Source organism: Perognathus longimembris, chromosome 23 (genome assembly GCF_023159225.1).
Source record: "Perognathus longimembris pacificus isolate PPM17 chromosome 23, ASM2315922v1, whole genome shotgun sequence".
NCBI classification, from domain to species: Eukaryota; Metazoa; Chordata; class Mammalia; order Rodentia; family Heteromyidae; genus Perognathus; species Perognathus longimembris.
The window spans coordinates 1370516-1388954 of NC_063183.1; the positions used below are offsets into that span (position 1 = coordinate 1370516).

General features: G+C 39.2%; 1 protein-coding gene across 2 annotated transcripts in view; it reads left to right on the forward strand.

Moving 5' to 3' along the window:
* Positions 1-18336, forward strand: part of Acsm3 (acyl-CoA synthetase medium chain family member 3) — a 39965-nt gene extending 21629 nt beyond the window's left edge. For both annotated transcript variants that reach the window (XM_048331896.1, XM_048331897.1), the window contains exons 8-14: positions 1611-1734; positions 2855-2935; positions 6263-6364; positions 7983-8110; positions 8206-8305; positions 17712-17831; positions 18147-18336. In XM_048331896.1, the coding sequence (XP_048187853.1) occupies positions 1611-1734; positions 2855-2935; positions 6263-6364; positions 7983-8110; positions 8206-8305; positions 17712-17831; positions 18147-18233 (742 nt within the window). In that variant the 3' untranslated portion in view covers positions 18234-18336. The remainder of the gene's footprint in view (positions 1-1610; positions 1735-2854; positions 2936-6262; positions 6365-7982; positions 8111-8205; positions 8306-17711; positions 17832-18146) is intronic.
* The last annotated feature ends 103 nt before the right edge of the window (positions 18337-18439 follow it).

The following is an 18439-nucleotide window of genomic DNA, read 5'->3' on the forward strand; positions in this document are numbered from 1 at the left end:
GACACAAGTAGCAACATGTGCTGGGAAGGGTGCAAGGGAAGGAACCCTAATACACTGTTATATATTATGTGATTACATATATAATATAGTTATATATGTAATATATGTAATTGCACAATATATAATTACAAATATACACAATGTAATATATAATAATATGTATAATTATGTTATATATCATATAATTTATACATGTAAATATGTTTGTAATTGTGGGACTAAAGAGATTAGAAGGCATGGGAAGAGAATGTTGGAGGATAACAGTACTAAAACACACCACAGCTGTGAAGGATGATAGCAAAAAAGAAACTCATGGGTCTGGGAATATGGCCTAGTGGTAGAGTGCTTGTCTTCCATACATGAAGCCCTGGGTTCGATTCCTCAGCACCACATATATATATATATATATTTATAATGTATAAATATATATATATTTATATATAATATATAAAATATATATAATATATAAAAATATATAATATAAAAAAATATATATATATAAAAGGCCAGAAGTGGTGCTGTGGCTCAAGAGGTACAGTGCTATCCTTGAGCAAAAAAGAAGCCAAGGACAGTGCTCAGGCCCTGAGTCCAAGCCTCAGGACTGGCAAAAAAAGAAAAAAAGAAAGAAACTCACTGTAAGCTGTTGAATAATAGAACTGGTGGTATTAAAATCTGAGCCATGTCTATATCTCTGAGCCCTGTGATTATAGTATCTGTATCTACAGATGTGATGAGGGCCCTGGGCACTATCCCTTAGCTTTTATGCTCAAAGCTGGCACTCTATCACTTGGGTACAGCTTCACTTTCATCATTTTGCTGGAAGAGATAAGAATCTCACCAACTTTTTGGCCCAGGATGACTTCAAACCATGATCCTCAGATTTCAGCCACCTCAGTAACTAGGAATACAGGTGTGAGCCACTTGTGCCCAGAAAGCATACACTTTTAAAACTGAATAACTAGAAGGTAAAACAGGTCCTGTCTGAGAACTGGGTAGATACTAATGGGAAGAAGAAAAGCCAACAGAGGGTAAATAAAGGAAAATATGGCCCAAATACTTCGTGTACACATGAGAAAATGGAACAGTGAATTAAGTTAGATTTGGGAAGGGGGAGAGATGGAAGGAGTGAGACTAATCAAGTATGTTGTATCAATATATGGACATGTCAAATAATAGATGCCAATAAAAACTGGGGAGGTAAGGAAGTATTTAATCTTTGGGATGATGGCAGTTACCTGAACTGAGACAATAAGGAAGTTGTTCCTATTTAGAATCTTATAAAAGCAAATAGAAAAAAAGAACACATGCTTTAAAAATTATTGATTCCATTTGTATGAGTCTATTGTTAGTCTAAAAAGAAAAATCAGTTTAATGTTCCCACAAATTCAGGCTTAGAAATAAATGTAAGGGAAATTCTAATTGTTAATTTTAAATGCTATTATGGCATATCTTCCCTAGGGATGACACAGCTTTACAACAAAGGAACAAAAAGCAAAACTGGTATAATTTTACACTAGGATTACGTTTATTTGGTATTAACAACCATTCTAATTTCTACTTCTTCCTATTTTTTTCTCCCACACTTAATGTGTTATCTATTTTCTGAGAAGCTACAAGTTCAAAAGCTTAAAGCATTGTGTGAGTGCAGGGGAGCCCATCAACCCTGAAGTGACTGAACAATGGAAAAGCAGCACAGGACTGGACATCTATGAAGGATATGGACAAACAGAAACGGTACCTGACCTTACTGAGAAGACAAGACTGCGCAGTTTAGTTAGATAAATAAAAACCAAAGTTATTATGTCTTTTTAGAATGTTTGAAGGACAAGGAAGTAAGTGCTGTGGTTAGGAATCAGCTTTTCTTTTTATAGGTAAAAGCTTGAGAGAAACTAGTTAGATTAAAGCTCTATGACAAAATTATTAAAATAGCCACACATTTCTGAGGGGAAAAATAGCATTATTGATGTGCGTGCGTGCGTGCGTGCGTGTGTGTGTGATGGGGCTTAAACTCTGGGCTTGGAGGCTGTCCCTAAGCTCTTTAGCTCAAGCTCTACCATCAGAGCCAAAGCACCTCTTCCAGTTTTCTTGTGGCTCATTGGAGATAAGAGTCTCACAGACTTTCCTGTCCAGACTGACTTTGAATCTTGATCCTCAGATCTCAGCCTCCTGAGTGGCTAGGATAACAGGTGTGAGCCACCGATGGCCTGGTTGGCCCAACAGTCTTAATCACGGCTGCCACAGTGCGGGAAACTGGCTGAGCATCTTGTTTCCTTAAACACTCACTTGTTAAGGAATTGCTGAGCATTTTAAAAGGGGATCTTCCAAGAGCTCATATAAATTCTAGAGGCAATTAATGAAGTAAAAACAAGGCTGTTACTTTGTTCAGAGGGAGGGATAAGACAGAGCAAATATGGAAAAGGTTGACATTTTTTTCATGGTGTAACTTTCTACAATGCTTCAATTTATAAACCCTGAGAATTATTACCTGGACAAAAACTCCAAAGAGTTTAAAACAAAAACTAGCAAATTATTTAAAATGAGTACAACAAGTATCATACTAATAAAGCACTACCTTTTTGTTTTCATAGTAATGGATATTTTAGCAATTATGAATTTATACTATCAAAACTTTATTGTGTATGTTTGTAAGTTATTGTCAATCTCTATACACCACGAAAAAAAAGAGACTTAATTTTGGCCTTGGTTCATAGTAAGTTCATAGTAAGCAAATAATTGTACAATGAATATACAATGTATATACAATTGTACAATTGTACAATGAATATATGATAGATGAATAAATGAATTTAAAGTAACTTACAACATTATCTTATTTCTTCTTCTTCTTAACTAGGTGCTAATCTGTGGAAATTTTAAGGGAATGAAAATTAAACCTGGCTCTATGGGAAAGGCTTCTCCTGCTTTTGATGTTAAGGTTGGTACACACCCTTTGCAGGAGAACATTTGGGAGCAAAAGAAGCTCAGGGACAGTGGGTTCAAGCCCCAGGACTGGCAAAAAAAAAAAAAAAAGAAAAGAAAAGAAAAGCTACGGACTCTAGGGGGAATATTTAACAACTCAACCTGTTTCCTTTATACAATACCCAGGGTACCAAAATTAGTTACAATGACATCAGGGGTAAAACCATGGGGGAAAAAGACAAAAGATAAAGGCATAATTTGACATGGTATGTTGAAAATAACAACAATAAGCCACTTATTTCCATAACTTGGAGTTCATTTCACTTAGCATCATCTTATGTGATCATATGGACATAGCTATTGAGCTATTGTGATCTTCTGCTAGGACTATCCTAGACATGTATTAATTATTACCAATAAGGGAAACCATAGAATCTATGTTTCTTTGTGTCTGGCTCACTTCAGTTAGTATGGTTTTTTTCCAAGTCTTTCCATTTCCTTACCAATGGGGCAATGTCATTCTTTCTGACAGAGGCATAGAGTTCCATTGTATATATGTATCACATTTTTTTGATCCACTCATCTAAAATATGGTTCCATATTTTAGGGATGGCAAGTTGTGCTGCGATGAACATCATTGTGCTGGTGGCTTTAGTGTGGTCTTGTTTGTAATCTTTTGGGTAAATGCCCCAAAGTGGAGTTGCTGGGTCATAGGGGAGCTCTGTCTTTAGCCTTTTGAGGAACCTCTATACTGCTTTCCAGAGTGGTTGAACAAATTTACAGCCCACCAACAGTATAGTAGCATTCCCAAAACTTTGGCCACATCCCCACCAGCATCTGTTGTTATTAGTTTTCTTGAAAATGGTCGTCCTTGGGTGGGGATATAGCCTAGTGGCAAGAGTGCCTGCCTCGGATATACGAGGCCCTAGGTTCGATTCCCCAGCACCACATATACAGAAAACGGCCAGAAGCGGCGCTGTGGCTCAAGTGGCAGAGTGCTAGCCTTGAGCAAAAAGAAGCCAGGGACAGTGCTCAGGCCCTGAGTCCAAGGCCCAGGACTGGCCAAAAAAAAAAAAAAAAAAAAAAAGAAAATGGTTGTCCTTACTGGGGTGAGGTGGAATCTCAATGTTGTTTTGATTTGCATTTCTTTCATGGCCAGTGATGTTGAGCACTTCTTCATGTGCCTCCTGGTAATTCTCATTTCCTCTTCAGAGAAGTCTCTCTTTAAGTCTTTAGCCTACTTATTAGTGGGGCAGTTGTTTCTTTGAGGATTTGTTTTGGGGGAACTTAATTTTTTGAGTTCTACAAATATCTTAGGTATGAGGCCTTTGTTGTATGTCCAGGGAAGATCTTCTCCCAATCTGGGGGCTTTCTATTTATCTTGCAAGCTATGTCCTTTGCCGTGCAGAAGCTCCGCAGTTTCATGCAATCCCATTCCTACTTCTAATTACAACACCTCTCCGCTTCTTCCAGTGAAGAAGGTCTGGACCTCCCTGGAGGATCATATGGGTCCAAAAGAGGCCCAACTTCACAGCAGCTGCAGCACTTTCTCCTTGCTTGCCTAGAAATCTCCAGACTGTCACTGACCACTGTGATTACTACCACCTGATGTTGAGGGGGAATTCTGTTTTCTGATCTGCACACTTTGCACAGGGCTAAAATTGTTCTCACATCAACCCAGCTTCAAGGCTAGGCATAGTCAAATGATTTTAAATGAGTACACCTGCCTTTTAAGGGAAAAAGGGACGTATTTCTGAGGCAGAATGGCAGATGTACACAAGATCAGTTTCCCAAAGTCATCTGACTCTAAGACTCACAAATGTTTGTTTGTTTAAAATACTCATTCTCAAGCCCCTTCACTGGATAGTCTGGTACAAAAGATTTGGCATAAAACCCTAAAGTCTAAGTTTTAGTAAGACATGTTACTAAATAATAAAAGATGACCATGAAACTAATGTTTCTTATGTTTATAATGTCTCAAAATATATTACCAAAATATGATTAGCATTGGATTGTAGAATTTAGACAACATTTTATTCTTCCTTTGCATTTTGGTAATGTGCACTCAATAATACTTTATGCAATAAGAATTCAAATAAATAATTTAGGAATTAAGTATACTTAAAATGTTCTTAAAGATTTCATTCTTGTATGGCAATTATAAAATTAAAATTTTAAGATGTGGCATTGAATTAAAATCCCCTTTAAGTGGCTGAGACATATGAAAAAGTGCTTTACATCACTGGCCATAAAAGAAATGCAAATCAAAACAACATTGAGATTCCATCTCACCCCAGTAAGAATGTCCTATATCAAGAAAACGAACAATAACAATTGTTGGAAGGGATGTGGCCAAAAGGGAACCCTACTTCATTGCTGGTGGGAATGTAAACTGGTTCAGCCGCTCTGGAAAGCGCTATGGAGATTCCTCAGAAGGCTAAGCATAGAACTCCCCTATGAACCAGCAGCCCCACTTTTGGGTATCTATCCAAAAGACCACAAACAAAATCACACTAAAGCCACCAGCACAACAATGTTCATCACAGCACAATTTGTCATAGCTAGAATTTGGAACCAACCCAGATGCCCCTCAGTAGACAAATGGATCAGGAAAATGTGGTACATATACCCAATGGAATTTTATGCCTCTATCAGAAAGAATGACATTGCCCCATTTGTAAGGAAATGGAAGGACTTGGAAAAAGTTATACTAAATGAAGTGAACCAGACCCAAAGAAACATGGACTCTATGGTCTCCCTTATAGGGAATAATTAGCACAGGTTTAGGCAAGTCACAGCAGAGGATCACAAGAGCCCAATAGCTATACCCTTATGAACACATAAGAGGATGCTAAGTGAAATGAACTCCATGTTATGGAAACGATTGTTATATCACAGTTGTAACTACTTTCAATGTGCCATGTGTAACTGTAGCTTCTATTATTGATGATCTTCTTATATCACTTTCCTGTGGTTGTACCTACACTATCTCTGTATCTTATCTGAGTATATTGGAAACTGTGTATACTGGTAATAGAACTAGGAAATTGAAAGGGAATACCAAAATTGAGAGACACAGGGTAAAAAAAGACATACACCTACAAAAGCAATACTTGCAAAACTGGTGTAAATGAACTGAACAACTCATGGGGGGGGGAAGGGAAAAGGGGAGGGGGGAGGGGGAATGAGGGATGAGGTAACAAACAGTACAAGAAACGTATCCAATGCCTAATGTATGAAACTGTAACCTTTCTGTAATTCAGTTTGATAATAAAAATTAAAATAAAAAAACAAAAAAATAAAATAAAATCCCCTTTAAATAAATTGTTCTATTCTGTTGTAGATTATAGATGAAAATGGCAATGTTCTACCTCCTGGGACAGAAGGCGATATTGGGCTTCAAGTTCTACCCAATCGGCCATTTGGTCTTTTTACTCATTATGTAGTAAGATACTTACCTTTAAAAATCTCTAGTTTTCTATTTGTTTCTTGAAAGTGCTTGGTGCTTGCCCTTGTTTCTCACAAACCAAACCTAGGCTGGTATTTGTCCCGTTTTTTTTTTTTTTTTTTTTTTAAAGATTCATAGCCTTGAGAGTAATCCCCTAGACAGGGAACTGAAAAAAAAACACTCAAGTGCTTGCTAAAGAGCACACTGATCCAGTAGGTTAGAAAATCAAAGGGGCGAAAGAAAGGAAACACTCAACAGAAGGCAGTTACATTTATGTCTTCAATGTCCATTTTTATTGCGTTGCTTGTTTGCTTTGGTTTGGTTGTTGTAGTTGAGACCTTGTCTCAACAATATATAGTCAAGGCTGACCTAAGACTCACTGTCCTTATAGCTTAGCCTCCTCAGTGTGGAGACACAGATGTGCACCTTGGTGCTTTGTTCTCCAATGTTCCTCTTCACCACCAAGCAGCACTGGCCCACCTCCCTTACAGCCAATTAGTGCTCTTCCCTCCTCCAGAGGAACTGGAGAAACAGACTTGGATTAACTGCATTCCTTCTACTAGAGGCTTCTGCCTCCTTAAGGTCTGTGAGCATATTTTTGTCTTTAATCATGGTGTACAAATTAAAACAAAGCTTTTTTATCACTATAAAAAAGGATCCTGGTCCAGGCTCCACTTATAGGTTTATATAAGGGAAGAATCCTTCATTTCCTATCCTTCTTTTTTTTTTTGGCCAGTCCTGGGCCTTGGACTCAGGGCCTGAGCACTGTCCCTGGCTTCTTCCCGCTCAAGGCTAGCACTCCGCCACTTGAGCCACAGCGCCGCTTCTGGCCGTTTTCTGTATATGTGGTGCTGGGGAATCGAACCTAGGGCCTCGTGTATGGAGGCAGGCACTCTTGCCACTAGGCTATATCCCCAGCCCCTTCCTATCCTTCTTATGCTAGAGTTATAGAACAATTCTTTTTGTATAAAACAAAAGATCCATTTTTTCCTCTGAATTATTAGGTATTGTTGCTTTCTTTTAACTCTGAGTGTTCACTTCTTTCTTTTCATAATACTATTAGGTATTATTCAACAGAAGATTTAATTAGCCAACTCCTGGAGTTCTGAGTTTCTGAACAATTTATCTTGTGATCTAGCTAAGAAAATTCTCCAGTGTGCCTAGTCTTTTAAGTGTACTTTAACACACACAGACACACACACACACCTTTTTTTTTTTTTTTTTGGTGCTGGTCCTGGGCTTAAACTCAGGGCCTGGGAGTGTTACCTGAGCTTCTTTTTGCTCAAGGCTTGAGCTCTACCACTTGAGCCATTGTGCCCTTAATGGCTTTTTCTGAGTAGTTTCTTGGAGGTAACAGTCTCATGGCCTTTCCGGCCCAGGCTGGCTTCAAATCAGGATCCTCAAATCTCAGCTCCTGAGTAGCTAGAATTACAGGCATGAGCCACCAGCACCCAGTCACACTTTTCCTTTATTAAATTGTGTTAGCTTCATTATTTAACACTCTGGCTCCTCTTCCTTCTAAGGCTTCTTAAAGGAGCCAAACTCTTTCTTTGAATATTTAAAACTTTAACACATTAAAGGAATCATATCCATGATAATGCTACTTGTTTTACAGGATAATCCTTCAAAGACAGCTTCAACTATACGAGGCAATTTCTATGTCACTGGAGACAGAGGGTATATGGATGAAGACGGATATTTCTGGTTTGTTGCAAGATCAGATGATATCATATTATCCTCAGGGTAATTTTCTTCTCTGTCTCTGTTAACTAATCAGTGGCCTTATAGAGTGAACCTAACTCACCCTTATACATTCCTGTTGTCACATGCTTTCCCAGTTACCGAATTGGACCATTTGAAGTAGAAAATGCATTGATGGAGCACCCTTCAGTTGCAGAGTCAGCTGTTGTCAGTAGCCCAGACCCTATCAGAGGAGAGGTAAAATAACTGATTCGTCTTAACTATGTTTTTTTTTTTGTTTTGTTTTGCCAGTCCTGGGGCTTGAACTCAGAAAGAGCTTAGCACTGTCCCTGGCATCTTTTTGCTCAAGGCTAGCACTCTATCACTTGAGCCACAGTGCCACTTCTGGCTTTTTCTATATATGTGGTGTAGAGGAATTGAACCCAGGGCTTCATGTATGAGAGGCAAGCATTCTACCACTAAGCCACATACCCAGCTCCTTAGCTATGTTTTACTGGCAATCTAATGTCTACTTTCAAATAGGAATTCACAAGCTGGGCACTGGTGACTCACACCTACAATCCTACCTCCTCATGGGAGGCTGGGATCTGAGGATCATAGTGCACAAGCCAGCTCAGGCAGACAAATCTGAGACTCCAATCTCCAATTAACCAGCAAAAAGCTAGAAAGTAGGTGTGGCTCAAATGGTAGGTCAGTCATGAGCAAAAAAGCTGAGCAAGAGCACTGAAACTGGAGTTCAAGTTCTAGTACTAACACAAAAATAAATAAAAATACATAAAACAGGACTACACTGAAAAAGAATTACACATGTTTCATTCATTAAATATGCAAGTCAGATAAAAATCATTTACTAAATGCATGTCAGATAAAAATGTTAGCCAGAAAGAATGGCTATAGGATAAGATAGAAAAAGATGCTAAGCTAGGCGCTGGTTGGTGGCTGACACCAGGAATCCTAGCAACTCAGAAGCTTGAGATCTGAGGATCATGGTTCAAAGCCAGCCCAGTCAGAAAAGTCTGTGAGACTCTTATCTCCAATTAACCACAAGAAAACCAGAAGTGGTGCTGTGGCTCAAGTGGTAGAGTGCTAGCTTTGAGCTGAAATGCTCAGAGACAGTGCCCAGGCCCAGAGTTCAAGCTCCACAACTGACAAAAGAATAGAAAAAAAGAAAAAACATGCTAGAAAAAATTTGAATCCTTTCTAAGGATAACTGGGGTAAAAATGGAATGGATGCCAAGAATCTAGGCTCACTCCAGATAGCAGCTGGATCGAGTGGTTCATCCAGGTGTGGAAACCAGCGGAAGCCTTGGTATTGCTGAGAAGGAAGGGCTGGTATCAGATGTCAGGGGTGGGGGCAACATCAGGGACAAGAACAGAGACAACTAGGAGCAGGCTGGGGAAGCAAACCAATACAGAGTTCCAGAAAATAAGCAGAAGAACAAGACAGGAGAACAGAAAACTCATTCTTCTTGGAGCTGTCCACATGGTAGTTTGGACGTAAAGTTGCCACTGCCATTCTTCAGGCCCTTTCACCTTCCCTGGGTTTCACCAGTGTGTCCAACATACCTCCCACGTTTATCTGGAGTGAGGCTATCTTCCCACAAATATTTTGTCAATACATCTTCCTTCTAATACTGAACAAAGTTTTACAGATGACATGGATGTTAACACAAGTCCAGAATTTTCTGTATCACGTAATCAAGTTCCTTATCCCAAATCATAGGTGTAGGGCTTGAAAAAGTAACAGATACAAGAAACACTTATAAAGTATTCAATCTCAGGGATTGGATAGGCTTAATTTTATTTTTTTGGTGCAGGTACTGGGGCTTGAACTCAGAACCTGGGTGCTATCCCTTAGCTTTTTAGCTCAAGGCTAGTGCTCTACCACTTGAACAACAACTGCACTTTTGCTGTCCAGGCTGGCTGGCTTGAAGCTGTGATCTTCATCTTCAGCTCTTCATCTAGGACTATGGGCATGAGCCACCAGCACCAGACCCAAAATTGTTTTTTGGTTTTTTTTTGGCCAGTCCTGGGCCTTGGACTCAGGGCCTGAGCACTGTCCCTGGCTTCTTCCCGCTCAAGGCTAGCACTCTGCCACTTGAGCCACAGCGCCGCTTCTGGCCGTTTTCTGTATATGTGGTGCTGGGGAATCGAACCTAGGGCCTCGTGTATCCAAGGCAGGCACTCTTGCCACTAGGCTATATCCCCAGCCCCCAAAATTGTTTTGAACATTGAGCAATGAGTGGTGTTTGCTGGTTTGGAAAGTTGTTAGGATGAAAACTCCCATTTATAGAAAAGGGAATATTCCAGGTAAATAAGAACAAGAAACAAACCAGTGTCTAAATTTTAAGTTGTTTATTTTTTTTTTCACTGAACTCCACTGTTGGGTTTCACTAGCCTCAGCAGTTCCCCTATTTCCCTGCTATAATCAGTTTAAAACAGATGCTTACTTGGGAAAGGGTGGTTGTGGAGCATTTAGGGCCAGAGTTGGTTTGACAGTCACCACATATTCTAGTATAATAAAGAACTGTATTCGTTTTCTCATAGCCCTGGGGTTTTGGTTTAGGGCTAAGATTAGTCAAAGTAAGGAGGAAAGTTTGGCCACTTTCCAAACATAAGTAGACTGGAACAATTTCTGGCAGAAGATCCAAGTGAATGTCTAAAATGAGGGGCCCCTGAACAGGATGGCCATGGGCTCTTTTCTTTTTGGTGGCAGGTGTATTCTATTTGGGTTGAGTCCCCCAGTACAGGTCCTGTGAGGTCTTTAACTAAGTAGCAAGTCCCAGAAGAACTGATCAAAAACAGATAAAATGGAGGCCTGAAGATAACATCCAAAATATTGGTAATGTTTATTTACCTACATAGTTTTACAACACAATGAGTATATTGCACTATTATCTAGTGTAAGCATTGTTATCTAGTTTTAAACACTGTTGGGGCATTTAAAAATTCTTAACACTATCAGCTAAACAAAATTATTTTGGTGCTTTTCATTAATATTTCTTTTTTCCTCAGTTATATTATCCAAATGGGGTTTAAAATGAGTAATTTATACATTAATAATACCTTAATATAACTCCTCTATGTTTTTAGCCAATTTTTATTTTGCTTTGAAAACTTATTTTTCAATGATTTACTTTATCTACTTAAGTATGTTTTCAATTTAAAAAAAGTGTAGTTTCTATACATGATTTTTTTTTTGCGGGGTGGGGGGGGCGTTGAGTGCTAGTCCTGAGGCTTGAACTCAGGGCGTTGGTGATTGTCCCTGGGCTTTTTTTTTTTTTTTTTTTTGCTCAAGGCTAATGGTTGCTGTAAGGCTTGAGCCACTACTCTACTTCTGGCTTTTGTTGTTTTGGTGCTTAATTGGAGATAAGGAGGTAAGAGTCTTATCTTTCCTGCCTCAGCTGGCTTCAGGCTGGCTTCAAATAATGATCTTCAGATCTCAGCCTCCAGTAGCTAAGATTCCAGGACCGAGCCACTGGTGACCAGCTCCTATACATAATCTTTAATTGACAACTTCTCCCTATGTAGTTCCTGCTGGACTAATCTTATGATCCTCTCACCACTGCCAGCCAAGTGCTAGGATTAAAGAAGCGTAGCACCACACTAGCAATATAAGACTTCTTTATAACTTTCCAGTAGGGATGAAGGAATAGATGAGTTTTGTTATTGTAATTTCTTAAAATAATACTTAGATTTTAAATGTTGTTTTAATATCTAAGTGTGAAATACAGAGCTAAGAAGTATCTGTTGAGATTACTAGGTCCTTAAGTTTACTGGATCACATACCTCTAAGAACTTGAAAAAGGCCATAGGCTTTGGGCTTAAAATGTATGACTAGAAATCACTTGAAATATGGTTAGGGTAACTGAAGGGACTTATTAATTTTAATTAATTTAATTTAAATAGTCACATGTTACTTATGGGTGGTTGTAAGCTTTGCCAGAAAGGAAACCCGCCACATGGTTCAGGCAGAAAGGAGTTTGTTAGGGGGAAAGCAAACTGACAGCCCACACAAGATGGAGGCGTGGGGAGACAGAGGTGAAGGATAAAGGGAAAAAGAGAGAAATGAGCAAGAAAGAGTAAGAGAAAAGGAAAGAGAGTGGGGACTGTGTTGAGCCGGATTTTATAGGAAAAAGTGGGAGATATGGCCAGATGGATTGGATGTGACCTCAGAGAAGGGGGAGGTAATTGCCTCCAGGTTTGCCAGTTATGTAGGTAACTCAGGTACTGGGTGCAGACTTAAACAGGTGGGGACATCTGCATGGAGCCCTCCCAGGAGTGGACCTTATAGTGGCTACTATATTAAATGACACAGTCATAGGCTCTTTTCAGAAAAATCTGAGGTTTTGTACAGAATTTCAGAGAAGTTAAAAAGCTCATGTATGTGCTAGCCTTGAGCGGGAAGAAGCCAGGGAAGGTGCTCAGGCCCCGAGTCCAAGGCCCAGGACTGGCAAAAAAAAAAAAAAAAAAAGCTCATGTATGGATCTTGTGTTTAAAAAAAAAATCCAGGTGGGCTGGGGATATGGCTTGATGGCAAGAGTGCTTGGTTCGTATACATGAAGCCCTAGGTTTGATTCCTCAGCACCACATATATAGAAAAGGCCAGAAGTGGCGCTGTGGCTCAAGTTGGCAGAGTGCTAACCTTGAGCAAAAAAATAAAATAAAATAAAATAAAAGAAGCCAGGGACAGTGCTCAGGCCCTGATTTCAAGCCTCAGGACTGGCAAAAAAAAAAAAAATCCAGGTATTGGTGGCTCATGCTTGTACTCCTAACTATTCAGGAGGCTGAGATCTGGAGAGTCACAGTTTAGAGCCACCAGAACAGAAAAGTCTGAAAGACTCCATCTCCAAAACAACCATCGGATGTAGCTCAGGTGGTACAGCAAGCCAAGCAGCATGAGGTCTTCAGTTCCAACCAGACCTCTGATAGGAAAAACCTCACATTCCTCAACTCCTTTTACTGTTACAGCTCTATCTATAAACTACTCTTTGGGTGACTTATTATATGCCAGGTATTATTCTAAGGCATTTAATCCTCACAACTTCTTTTAGAGAAAAGAAACCTTGCTCAAAATTATACAGCAAACCGTGACCTGAGTCCAAGTTGTCTGACTTCAGAATCCATACCTTTAGCCATAAGGCTAGGTTGTTTTCCTTGTTAATTTTTCTGTAGCGTTTTAGAAAGATAAGGCAGATTTTATTCATAGATGTCATCAATATGTGAAAGTTATTACAAAATTGAAAAAATAATTTGTCTTGGAACAATTCCTTTATAGCAAGGATCATTTTTCTTTTTATATTTATTTTTGCTATCACTGAGGCTTGAACTAAAGGCTTTGTGCTCTCTCATGGCTGCCACTCCCCCATTTGAACACACCTCCACTTTCAGCTTTCGGCTTATTTGGAGATAAGAGTTTCAGATTTGTCTTCCCTGGGCTCCTTCTACACCATGGTTCTCAGATTTCAGCCTCCTAGGATTTATAGTCATGAGCCACTGGCATCTGATCACAGGATATTTTTTTGGAGGGAGGCGGGGAACAAACTTCTAAAAATCATTTGGCAGTGGGCTGGGAATATGGCCTAGTGGTAAAGTGCTTGCCTCATATACATGAAGCCCTGGGTTCGATTCCTCAGCATCACATATAGAAAAAGCCAGAAGGGGGCACTGTGGCTCAAGTGGTAGTGCTAGCCTTGAGCAAAAAGAAGTCAGGACAGTGCTTAGGCCCTGAGTTCAAGCTGCAGGACTGGCAAAACAACAAAATACATTTGGCAGTAATAAAACTTCTCATTGCTATTTGAATTTAGAACATTGCTCTTGCTAAGCAGTCACTCTTGTGCTTGAGTTTTGACCCTAGCCCTTTTTCGCTCCCTTCTGAAGTTATTTTTTCAGGTAAGGTCTTGTGTTTTTGCCTGAGGCTGGCCTCAGAATGAAATTTTCCTACTTATAGTCTCCTGAATAGCTGGAATGTCAGGCATGAACCACCATGTTTTCATATCACAATATTCCTCATCTCCAACTCCCAAGTAACTGGCATTACAGGTATGAGCCACTGTGTCCAACAGGATAGTTTTGAAATTAATTTAAAATGTTCAGAAAACCACAGAGCATTAGACTTCCATTTTTATAAAACGTCCATAATGAATTGGATAATAACTTGATACATAAACACATGTGGTTGCACAATTGCCCATGACGTATGTTAATAAGGAATGTTCAAAGGTTGTTTTTTTTTTTTTTAAAAAAAAAACAAAGACAAAAATGACTACTTGCTCAAAATAAGTTATACAACTGCTCACTGGTGAAGTTTTGTTCCCACCTCTGAACAGTTGTGCGTGAAAAATTTAGAATCATGTCTTTCTCACAAAATGGCTACTTCTGAGTTATTTAAATACTTTGTAATCAAATTTTTACTTTTGGATTATGTTGTGAGAGAATTGGAGCTGCACACTTGATCTATGAATTTTCTAAGATTCCAGTCACCTACATTTAATCATAAAAATGTTTCTGAGGACTCTTCTTGCACTGTTCCTTCAGAGTACATAGCAAACCCTGGACCACTAACTTGGTAGTACTAAATTTTAATTTCCCACCTAGAGATTAAATTCCCCTTCAGGAAATTTAATTCTAGTTTCCCACCTAAAGATTAAATCCCCTCCCAGGGAAAACTACAGGAAAGAACATAATGGATAGAACTTAAATACATTCTTTTTTTTTTTTTTTTGGTTGGTTGTGGGGCTTGAACTCTGGGTCTTGGCACTTTCTCTGAGCTCCTCAGCTTAAGGCTAGTGCTCTACCACTTGAGCCAGAGTGCTACTTGCTTAAATATATTCTTGAAGAAGCATATAGCTGAAGCATGGGTCTACATTTCTGCCTTTTCCATTAAAGGTTCAAAAAAACTCTAGGCAACAGAAATGGATACCCATGGTTTTTGTTTTTGTGTTTTTGCTGCTGCTGCTGCTGGTAGTGGTATTGTTTTTTCTTTTTTTGTATTTCTCTGGGGACAAATGGGGTCAGAAAGGGATGGAAGAAGGGTGAACAAATTCGTTCTATATTATGTGGAAAATGAACTATGCAACTGTGGTCAGGGATGGGGGAAGGAAACTCAGAGAAAGAGAAGGGGTGACCTTGCCCCCCAAAAGAAATGTACTCATTACTTGACTCATATGGTAACCCTTCTATATGCTACAACAATAAAATTATGTTAAAAATAAAACGTGAAAAAATTCTAGGCAAGGTTTCTTTTTTTTAAATTTATTTATTAATTGAACGCAAATTTTTTGACAGGGTGTTGTGCAAAAAGGGTACAGTTACATAGTAGGGCAGTGTGTACATTTCTTGTGATATCTTATGCCCTGTTTTTCTATCCCTTCTCTAGGTCAGGTAGACATATATACAATATACAATGTATCAAGAACATATACAGTAGCCACGTGGCCACGCCCAAGAAAGTTCCTAGGCTAGGTTTCTAGGACGATACTTTGAGCAAAAAGATTTATGAGTATAAAGTGAAGAAGTCTTTACCCTGTCTTCTCATAGTTAAGAGAGCAAAGGCCACCACCATTTTCTACTCTTGGTCCTAAGGATCAAGTAATTAAGTCAGAGGAACAGCAAAGTAGCTAAAGGAAAATTAACAGCCTCCTGTATGGTGGTTCATGCCTATAAACCTAGCTATTCAGAAGATTGTGAGGTCTGAGGTTCAAGGTCAGCCCAGAAAATTCATGCCTGTAATCCAGCTATGCTTGGGGCTATAGGAAGGAGGATTTTGGCAAACATATGAGACTAGAGTCTATCTGAAAAATAACTAAAACAAAAAATGGCTGGGGACATGGTTCAAGAAGTAAAGCCTAGCAAGCATTACAGCCCTAACTCAAACCCCAGAAGCACTTGTGGGGGGTGAAGGGAGAGAATTCATGTACTTAGTGAGCTGATTACCTTCAATGAAGAGATGACAAATCCAGAGTGACTACTGTTCATGAAGACAATGCTGTGAATAGGGTCCTAGAAGAAACAGATCAGAAAGCAGATTTCAGAGCCTGGCACTAGTGATTCAGGTACATGGTCCTAACTACTCACGCAGGAGGCTGAGATCTGAGGAAGATCTCAGTTCAAAGCCAGACTGGGTAGAAAAATCCAATTAAACAGCAAAAAAACCCGAAAGTAGAGGCATGCCAGTCATAAGTGAAAAAGCAAAGTAAGAACTTAAGGCCCTCTTATAAGCAGAAGCTAGATCTAAAATATATCTGGAAATGATAAAGTATACAGAACTCTAGGCATTCACACACAGCAAAACCAAAGGATACTCTTAGGAGAGGAACACACTCTTAGGAGGGGATACTCTTAGGAGAAGGCACTGATGGCTCACTCCTGTAATCCAAGCTATTCAGGAGGCTAAGATCTGAGGATCACAGTTCAAAGCCAGCCACGGCAGCCCTGGACTCTTATCTAATTACTCACAGAAAAAGCTGGAAGTGGTGCTGTGGCTCAAGTGGTAGAGCATGAGCATTGAGCAAAAAGTAGCTTAGGGACAGTGCCTAAGCCCAAAGTTCGAGCCCCAGGTCTGGGGGAAAAAATTCAAAATGAAATCCAGGAAATGGAAAGAAGAGGTTGTTTTCTTTCTTGCAGTTTTTGTTTTATTTTCTTTTTGTCTTGTTTGGTTATCTGTCTTTGGAAGGGTAATGTGGGGCACAGAAATGGAGGGACAAAGGATGAACAAATACAGCTGTGGTACTCACTAGATACTATGTTGAAAATGAGCTACACAACTTGTGAGGGAAAAATTGAAAGTGAGGGAAGGAGTGACATTGTCCAAAAAGAAATATACTCTTTATCTAACTAATGTAACTGTAATCCCCCCCTCCCCAGCACATCACCTTTGTACTAACAATAAAAAGGCTGGGGATATGGCTTAGTGGTAGAATGCTTGCCCAGCACACATGAAGCCCTGGGTTAAATTCTTCAGCACCACATAAACAGAAAACAGCAGAAGTGACGCTATGACTCAAGTGGTAGAGTGCTAACCTTAAGCAAAAGCTCAGGGATGGTGCCCCCCGCCCCCCCCCCCCAAAAAAAAGGTCTAGAGTTCAAGCACCAGTACTGGCATGTGTTTGCACCCACATGTAACCTCCTGCTTCCCTCGTCACACACACCAGATTCATCTGGATACTGGTGACCCAGGCATGTATAATCCTAGCTACTCAAGAGATCCAGAGGTCCTCAGTTCAAGGCCACCCTGGGTAGAATAGTCAGAGACTCATCTCCAAAATAATCAGCAAAAAACTGGTATAGATGGGTGGCTCAAGTAGTAGAGTGCCAGCTACCAACAAGCAAACCAAGAGAGTGCAAGACTTAGTACAAACCACAGTACCATCAAAAAGACAAAAACAGATTTCAAAATGATGAGTGGGTTCAAGTATGATCATAATGACAGCAAGGGTCTCATAAGCTCTTGTATTGGATATACACAAGGAGGTATGGAAACCCATTTTCTGACTAAAAATCACAGGGCTGGGCTTCAACTCTACTAAATTCCTTGGTTAGCCTAATTAGGCACGTAGGTTTTCAGGTAGAAAAAACAAGGAAGATTCACTAACACATTAAAAAACCCACAACTCATGTTTGATATTTCAAATATTTATTTTAGGTAGTAAAGGCTTTTATAGTTCTGCATCCTGATTACAAGTTACAAGATCAAGAACAACTAAAAGTGGAGATTCAGGAGCATGTAAAAAAGACCACAGCACCTTACAAATATCCCAGAAAGGTAGGCATCCTAATGATTAATATTTATTTAGTGTTTTGGAAATTTTTCAGCTATTTTTTAAATTTTTAATTAACATTCTCCTCAAATATTACTTAAATATACTAGGTGGATGTGAAATCAAAATTTCTTAGGTTAAAGTGAAGTCCTTCAATTTCTTTGGTCATTTGCTCACTGGAATTACAATAATTACTAAATATAAAGAAAAATCTCAACAATACCTCTCACAATGGGTGTCTTACACTACTTACTATATTATCAACCTTATCAAAGTTGCAATTTCTAGACTTAATTTTCATCTCCCCTTGATAACAACAGGTAGAATTTATTGAGGAGCTGCCAAAGACTATCAGTGGGAAAATAAAAAGACGTGAACTGAGGAACAAAGAATGGAACACAATGTGAATTCATTCCATCAGTAATCATAGATTCTATAACACCTGTAGAAACCACAAAATTACCAGAAGGCCATAGAAATGTTGTTAGTATGCTTTTAAACTGTTAATTTTTAAACTATTTTGACACCAGAAGCTGAATTTGTAAATCAGTACCCAGTAAATCCTTTTGTATTAGTGTCAATGTCCTTGTAGTTTGGTGACAAAAAAAAGAAT